The sequence below is a fragment of the Rutidosis leptorrhynchoides genome, chromosome 4 (assembly GCF_046630445.1).
Source record: "Rutidosis leptorrhynchoides isolate AG116_Rl617_1_P2 chromosome 4, CSIRO_AGI_Rlap_v1, whole genome shotgun sequence".
In the NCBI taxonomy this organism is placed as follows: Eukaryota; Viridiplantae; Streptophyta; class Magnoliopsida; order Asterales; family Asteraceae; genus Rutidosis; species Rutidosis leptorrhynchoides.
Window position 1 is genome coordinate 633,565,405 of NC_092336.1, and position 8,670 is coordinate 633,574,074.

At 33.5% G+C, this 8,670-nt stretch overlaps 1 protein-coding gene across 2 annotated transcripts; it reads right to left on the reverse strand.

The window, feature by feature from the left end:
- Positions 1-3,490: 3,490 nt before the first annotated feature.
- On the reverse strand, positions 3,491-8,276 carry LOC139904254 (uncharacterized). Of its 2 annotated transcripts, XM_071886200.1 has the most exons (4): positions 7,595-8,276; positions 4,692-4,959; positions 3,886-4,275; positions 3,491-3,637 (listed from the first exon to the last, which is right to left on the reverse strand). In XM_071886200.1, the coding sequence occupies exons 1-3, from the start codon at positions 7,901-7,903 to the stop codon at positions 3,887-3,889; spliced, it is 966 nt and encodes a 321-aa protein (XP_071742301.1). In that variant the 5' UTR covers positions 7,904-8,276; the 3' UTR covers positions 3,491-3,637; position 3,886. The 2 variants fall into 2 exon arrangements, with proteins under 2 accessions (XP_071742301.1, XP_071742300.1); XM_071886199.1 differs by lacking the exon at positions 3,491-3,637 and having other exon boundaries at positions 3,644-4,275.
- Positions 8,277-8,670: the final 394 nt, after the last annotated feature.

An 8,670-nucleotide genomic window follows, 5' to 3' on the forward strand; every position in this document is an offset into this window, starting at 1 on the left:
TGGGCTTTTGCTAATGTTAGTGGACTTAAGAGCCCACCCTACTTCTTTAATGGACTAGTTAACCCATTTATTTATGCTAGTATTACTTTCAAACTTAACTAGCTTGCTTAATGCTTATGAAATCTTGTTACTACACAATTACATCTAGTTCCCATAAAAACACCTCAAATAACCATCTTTTAAAGCCTTTACATGCAAGGATCTAGTGGACACTTCCCTCCCCTTTTTTTTGATGCAACCGTCGGCCAACATTGTGCCAAAGGGGATTCAATTTTTTTTTTTTTTTACACTACTTACTTACTTGTATTCTCTCATTCACTTCCTCACTTTTACACACACTAACTTGCATCTCATTTCTTCCTCTCATTCTCTCTCAAATATTGTAAGAACAAGGCTTCTTTTTCTCTTCTTTTTCTCCCTAAAAACCGAGACCTTGCATCTCATATCATCATCATTTGTTTGCTTTTATCACTTGTTCTTGATTAATGATTACTTACTTGTTATTGTTGTTGATTACTTACTTGTTACTAAGAACCAAACTCTTTAGTTTGTTCTTCATATTATCTTGTATTTACAAGAACACACAAGGGCTAAACTCTCTAGTTTATGTTCTACATCTAATATTTTAAAAGATTGTAAGTTCATGTGTTGTAAGTCATACTTGTAATTCATGTTGTAAACTTAAAAGTTTACATTCTTAAAGATCAAGACTTTGGCTTGAATCTTTAAAGTATGAACAACAATGAACTAGTTACTTGTTTATTTAGATTATTTCTTCATTTTATGTACTTTAAAGTTATGATTTGGTCAAGTATTACTAGTTAATCTTGATCTCATTTTTCTTGAACAAAAGTTAACTTGAAAGTTCAAGAACATGGAAGTGTAACTCTTTAGTTATAACTTCATATACTTGTTATGGATCTAAGTTCTATAGCTTATGGTCTACTTATTTTGTCATTAACAAAAGCTTGTAAGCTTACATACACTTTACAAGATGAAAATCTAAGTTTTGTAACTTATGGTTTCATTAAAGTAAAGATTCAAGTATTATTACTTAGGATTTAACTTAATAACTTTAGATCTAGGCCTTTGGGTCTTGGATCTTCAAGATCTAACTAAGAACTATGTTCTACAACTTAAGATCTTGATTAGTTAGTTTACTTTCAAGTTTGTAGTTCAATATTACTTTTATAGTTCATGTATGTGTTAAATCTAAGACTTTGATGTAACTTTGGTTCATCAAACTACATACAACACTTAATTGAGTTGTGCTACATGTCTTAGACTTACACAAGTGTTATGATGGTGAAAACTTGGTCAATATGATGCAAACACATCAACGAGTTGTACACTTGAAGCTATATGCATCAAGGATGAGAACCGTGATAAGCATCTAGTACCAAGAAACCCACCGGAACCTACTGTTTACTGTTTCTGGGTCTGATCAGTATGACCTGGGCTACTGTAAAGATGATTTTCAGTTAGCTGTGTACGAGTAGATAACTTTTCATTTAGGACTCGTCTTAATCCGAATTACGGTTTAGGATTTATGGCCCTCCGATCGTCACTATGTCCTTTTAACATTGTGCTGAAAACTCTGACCTACTCGCACTTAGACCGTCGCCACGGTCAAACGAAGACGAGTTTGCTTCTGGAATTTTTACCACAACTAAAGGACTCATATACGGAGCCATGGCCACTGGTCTCACCTTATTTCAGTAGGTATAGAGGCCGTGGTGACTGATCGAACTCAGCCTTTGTTTTAAACTCCTTTCATGAACGAAACTTACTTTACACCTTTTGTTTGATGATGAATGATGATGACCCTTAAGACCTAATTTACATACATTTAAACCTATTGGGACGATTTACTGACTTAGTACTATTTGACTTAGGTTGAGGACTTTCCGGACCTACGTACTTGCTTATTTCCCGACTCGACTTTACCACTACTTTACCACTGTGAGTTATAGCATCCCTTTTTACTTTAACTATTTTGGGAACTGAGAATACATGCGCATTTTACGTTTTACATACTAGGCACGAATACTTAAACTGTATATATGTGTGGGTTATACAACGGCATAAACATTCCCTTTAGCTCGGTAACGTTTAGTCATTGGTTTTTGAACCGGTGAACGCGAATCTTAGATATGGATCCATAGGGTTTGACATCCCCACTCGGGCTAGTCGCGCTAGCATTTAACGAGTATTTAATACCTCGTAAACATACGCACTTGCCAAGTGTACTTTCAGGGGGTGATATATTATTAAACGTTAAGTTAGTTACCGAGTGCCCACGGATGAACATATACTTTATCGTACTGATTTGGATTACTGATTTAAACGCTTGTTGAAGCACTGAAATCTCGTGGCCTACCTTACATTACTGTTATACTTAAACTATAGCTCACCAACCTTTGTGTTGACATTTTTAAGCATGTTTTTTCTTAGGTGCTTAAGGTTAGCCGCTTCCGTTGTATACTAGTCTTGCTGTAGACACCCGCTGCTCTAGAGTCATCACCGCATGAACTGTTTATCTTGCATTCATAACTTTAATACTTTTGAACTATGATTTGTAACGACCTGAGGGTCACGTACTATTTCTAATTGCTTCTGTTCATTGAGACATACTTTTGATGTAAAACATTTGACGTTGGTTATGACGTCACCTTTTATCATGAATGCAAACTTGTTTTGAAAACGCATATAGTGTTTGACCTTGTAATGATCCTGTTGTTGATGGTCCGTACATGTTGATTTAGTACGGGGCGTCACACATTAAACCGACCGAATCTCAATACAATATTTGTGTAAGACCGATTCTAACAGTGCGTCAGATGGCTCCGTCAGATGAGCTGGACAACAACTGACGGAAAGTAACGAACTTAACGGAGCGCCAGTCAGAGGCGTCAGTTGGACTTGTGATGCAAAAACAAAAACTCGTTTGTTGGACTTCCACCAAATCAGTGATTTTCCATATTTAACTAATATATATTTGTTATCATGAATTTATTTTTTACCACCAAATTTGCAATCAGATTTTACTACATAATTCTATCCAATATTTGACACAAAAAACTGACACAACCATTAAAATATGTCAATGTCATATCACATGCAATTTTTACTTTTTGACTAAAAAGCGCACAACACATGCACTATTGGAAATGGTCTAATAAAACAATTCGCTATCATAATCTCGACAACTTTGCAGCAAAGTACTGATACCCTAACTAGTTATCACTATTTCTCAAAATCATTATTACAATCAATCGGGTTTTGTTTATTTGCAGGGGACGGAAATTTTCATAGGAACGTCTGACTTTTGCATAAAATTTCCCCATTTTGAGTTTTGACATGTTCTTTTAAAACACAAACATAAAACTTAAAACTGTGAATTCTTGCTTTTCTTGGAGAAGAAAGAACATACTAAAATAATATAAATTCGATGGAATTTATTCGCACTTAAGGGTTTTTTTTTTTTTTTGGGTTCATATCACCAACAAGTGGCAACACACACACCACCACCACCACCATTAACTACTCTTTCTTCTTGTTACAGAAGCTGCGTTCGTGCAACCTTCTTTAAATATTCTCAAACCAAGAATTTCGAGGGCACCAGAAGTTAACAAACCTAAAAAGATAAAAAGTTCCATTCATAAACCAAAATTCAAGATATAGTAAAACATCCACGGGTGTTTCTACTCTCTACACCAAAAACTACTAATAATAAAGTACGGTAAAAATCTTAACTTTCTAGTACTTACTTTTCAAAGTAAAACTGAAAATATTTCCATGTAAAAAAAAAAAAAAAAAAGGTCATCTCAAAATGAAACCAAGATACTGAAGTTTATTATGAAAATAAATAAAATAAAAAAACACCTTAACGCACAGGCTGCTGGTTGTAGTGGCTCTTCTCCTTCTTCTTGGCAGCTGCAAGCCTTGCACTCCTTGCCGCCGCCTCACTAGCGGCAGCTCTGGCGGCAGCATCCATTTCCTTGTTAGATTTTTTCTTTTTAGCACCAGTCACCTTCTTTAACTTCTCTTTCATATCAATTCCAGATGAACCTCCAGCATTTTCGGATCCAGTAGCAGCTTCTGATGCTGAATTCTCGGTTTCGGGAACGTTTAAAACCTGTTGTTCTTTGGTATCCTTGGAAGACTTGTCCTTCTTCTTCTTCTTTTTAGCATTCTTGCTCTCGCCAGCTGGCACACTTTTGTCTTTCTTTTCCAACTCTCCGTTTCGACTGTCGGACTTCTCTTGTGCCCCAACTGTATGAAAATTGTAAGCTTAAGTAATCAATTATACATTAACGGAGCATAGAGCCAGAATATTCAAGATTCTTGCCTAAAAATGGGTAGATTCCAGTTCTGTTTAATCTTCAATGATTCAAAATTAGTAAGCTATAAATGGATAAGGAGTCAAGCTGTTTGACCGAGTCAAACGAGTGTAAAGTGCTTTCAAAATGCTTAATACTTCTGAAATACTTCTTTATGAAAATAGATTGTTAGTTTACCTAACCCTTACCCAACCCGCCCATGTTCCCACCTCTCAATTTTCATATCGACACTCCAAAGTTGGTATTACAGCCCACCAGTTTTCAAATTATGTAACAAAAAAAAGGTATGTAGACATGACAGTAACATAAACAGCTGGAATTTAACAAGAATCTTTTTTAGCAGATTACCATGTTTATCCTGTTGGCCACCGTTTTCAGCAAGACCAAGTTCTGCAAGCACTGCATCAAGTTCGGCAAGTTCTTTCTTCTTCAATTCCTTTTTGGAGAGCTGTTTGTCATTGTCCTTGGGCACGACCACCTCGATTTCAGCAGTAGGCTTCTGAACAGACTGTTCTTTTTCAGCGACCAATTCAGGTTCAGGTTCATGATCATGATCATTCTCCTCATCATTCTCATCATAAATTTCATCAAGACCTTCATCTTCACTTCCGCTCTCCTGCGTAAGAATATCAACAAAAGATTATTAGCAACAGCTTTTAAGTCTTAACCATAATTATTACAAGTCTGAACTCATGAATCAAAAGATACGAGATGAAAAACACAAGGAACTGCTTAAGGGTATGGTAAGACCATATATACAAAAGATGAAATTGATTAGTATAAGGTGTTGTTTGTATTTTAAGATGTTTTTGTCTGAAGATTTGCAAAGATTTGCAGACCATGTAAAAATATATGGCTTAAAGGTAAATTTGCAGACCATGCAAAAAAGATATGGCTTGAAGGTAAATAGTGAAAGACTGTCTGTTTTAATGTTTTAATGTCTGCAAAATAACTTGAATCTGTCTGCAAGAGTTAGAAGCATATTTTACAAAATAAGACATTCTATCTTATTTCTTTAGAAAAACAAACAGCTAGCTTGCAGTAAAAACGTCTATGAGCACGCAGACATAAGACATAATAAGATCTGCAGACTAAAAAACAAACAACACCCAAGTATAAAAAAGATCTTGAACATAAAGTATCTAGTCAACAATCATATCCGAAGAAACAGCATGTTGCATGATTAATTATTGTATGTGCATACACTCATGCAACCTGAAAGGTATGCAAGGGTTTATACTACTTAATTCAATTTGATTACGTGATAATATCAATATTTTCATTAAGTTGAGATGAGAATGATCAGATCTAAATCATTAAATGAAGAGTATGGACAAAAAGTGATTTTTTATTATAAACGTCAGCTATCCGGTTATACCTAACTATGTCTAGCTTCAACCAACTAGATATCTGATACTAATTCTTCAAGTCATATGTATCACTTTAAAAACACACATCCATGCACCCGTATAGCTACAAAATACTCATACTGATAAGTCACTATGATCTGATACATGAAATTCTACAAACCATAAGTATCTTTAAACATGAAAGGAGATAAAGAGCGGAAATATTATACATCATCAAAACCATTACTTTTAATAATATATAACTAGGGTCTGTTTCTCCCGATTAGGATACACACACATAAGAAGAAATTCTTGTTGAAATTGAAACCATCCCATTTCCAAAGTAAAAAAGGTTCGAAATTTAATTTCATAATTCAAAATAAAGTCTTCGTGTATCAATTATAGTAACTAATCATCCAACTAAAGCATTATATCATACTCCGTAACAGATAAATGTGCAATAGTATGAAATTCACAAATAACAGAAACAATATTAAAAATATGAATCAAATTTATGGCCCACTGTATTTGAAAATTCAATTAATAAATTCAGGTATCAACTGGTAAGCTGGGTAACAAATTCGGTACCATTCTCCAACAAACGGAAAAAGAAAAAACGGAAACAAAAAACTGATTAAAGTAATGAAGTTTGAGGACCAACAACTACTTTCGTAAAGATGAGTGAAAAGGCATTGAACTAAAGGTTTACTATGAACGTAGTAGTATATTTTTAAACTTATGATGTGAGAAAAATACCACTTCTCAAGGTGGATGTAAATTATTTTAATAAGCAGAGAAACATAGAAAGTGTTTTGTTCTTTTAAATTTCTGTAAAGGTACCTCAAACAGGTTATTGTTATAATCAGAGGAGTTGATGACCATAAATAAATATGTATTTGATTTAATTAAATATAAAAAGTTCAACTCATTTACCTAAACAGGTCGAGTTGAATCGTGTTATCCCCAATGGGTCATGTTTAATTACTTGACAATGATAAATTTAATACTTCTTTTAGTAAATCGCCAAAAAAAAAAAAATCTATAATAATTTTATTACTTCTTTTAGCTAGATGAATTAGAAAAACCCAAACACTACAACCTAAAGCTAAAGATCATACTGTACACAATCATAAATCTATCACTAACAAGTGACTAAGTGAGTACATATGCATAGTATGGTAACGAAACAGACAGCGAAGCTAACAAATGAAAACAAATACTATTAAAAAACACTTAGCTCATTATAACACTACACTACACAGCAAACATCCCCTAATATATACGGAGAATTTAGAATCTAGACAACCTATGCAAAATTGCAAATAGTACAAAAAAGGTCGTAATAACTTAAAAGGCAAAGTGAAATACCATGCACCGCAATCATCAGAACACTAAAATACGCCTCACGCGTAAGCAAACATAATTATGATTAATAAACAGCAAACACGTTTTCACATTATCTCTTGATATGAAAAACAAAGAAATTATAACACCTTTTCAGGCGCAACATAACGAAACCCACCCACAGCATATCGAACCGCTTACACTCGTCACTCATCAATATCATCATCTTATTTTAATTTCATGTATCATCAGTTTTTTTTTTTTTTAGAATAGCCTCTTTAAACTTATAACATCCAATAAGTTAGGAATCAAATAATCATGTATGCCTACAAAAAATGTAAAGTATCATAGGGTTAAAACTAAAATAACTTATATATATTCTACATTACAATCTCAAGACGTAACATTTTCGATACTATCTAATATTTTCCACATTTCTCACAAAGTCACAACCAATCAAAGCATATCACAATTCAAAAAAATGAATGTATAATTTGTATATTCAAATGCAATATCAAAAATTGAATAAATTAAAACATTAATTTCATAATAACTCACCTCAACTGGAGTAACTTTCTCCTGGTGCATTCCGGCACCACCACCCCAAACCGGAGGCGGAGCTGTGGTAGCATAATAGTCATCATCATCTTCATCATCAACATCCGCCCATGACTTAACCGTTAACGGCGCCGGAGCCCAAAACACCGGCTCCGGCTCCTTCTTACTCTCCTTTTTAGTCTTTGAAACACTCCCCTTTTTCGAATCTTTATCCGATTTCTTCTTCTTTTTTAAGCTTCCGAGTGCAGCAAAAACATTAGTGCTGTTAATTGCTATTGAATCATCCTTCTTAATCCCACCACCAGCCATTTTTTCTTCAACTGCTCAAGATTGAGATTATATGTGCAATAAGATTTGATGACGATTTTTAAAAAGTAATCTGCTTAAACACGATGTAGTAGTAAACGTTTCAAGTTTGGATTGATTATTATAATCGGTTATCTGGAATGATGAAATTAGATGATTTAATCTTTTTTCCTAAATCCCCAAATTGACGATGAATTAGGTTTTTTTTTATGAGATGATTTCAGAAAAGAATTAGGGTTACGAGAAAATTTGATAATTGAGATGGGTGTAAACGGATTTGATGATTAAAGGGAGATGTGTTGAATTAGGGTTCGGAAGATGATCAGCTGATTTGGGGGATTTTTTTTTTTTTTTTTTTTTTTTTTACAGGAATTGAGAGTTGAGAAGATGGAGATATTTTCGGTATTAATATCTTCAATTATCCGTGTAGCGTAAGTATGTTAGTACGTTAATACGAGGGCAAATTTGTAATCTTATTACTCAATTTTCTATTTTAGCTAAGCTTTGTTTATATTTTGATGCTTAAATAATTGTTTAATTAAATCGGAATAAAAAAATGAGTATCGTTATTTGTATGTTAGAACTTTCTTAAAAAATTAACGATATTTTTGTTATAAAAGTTAAATTGGATGTTAATTTTATTATTATTATAGATATTGTATAGTAGATTTTTTGAGTATAAATATGTGTGTTATGAGTTTATAAAACACGCACTAAATATATTCTCTCATATTCTCTCTATATACTTATTAGTAGTCTACAGTCAAGAA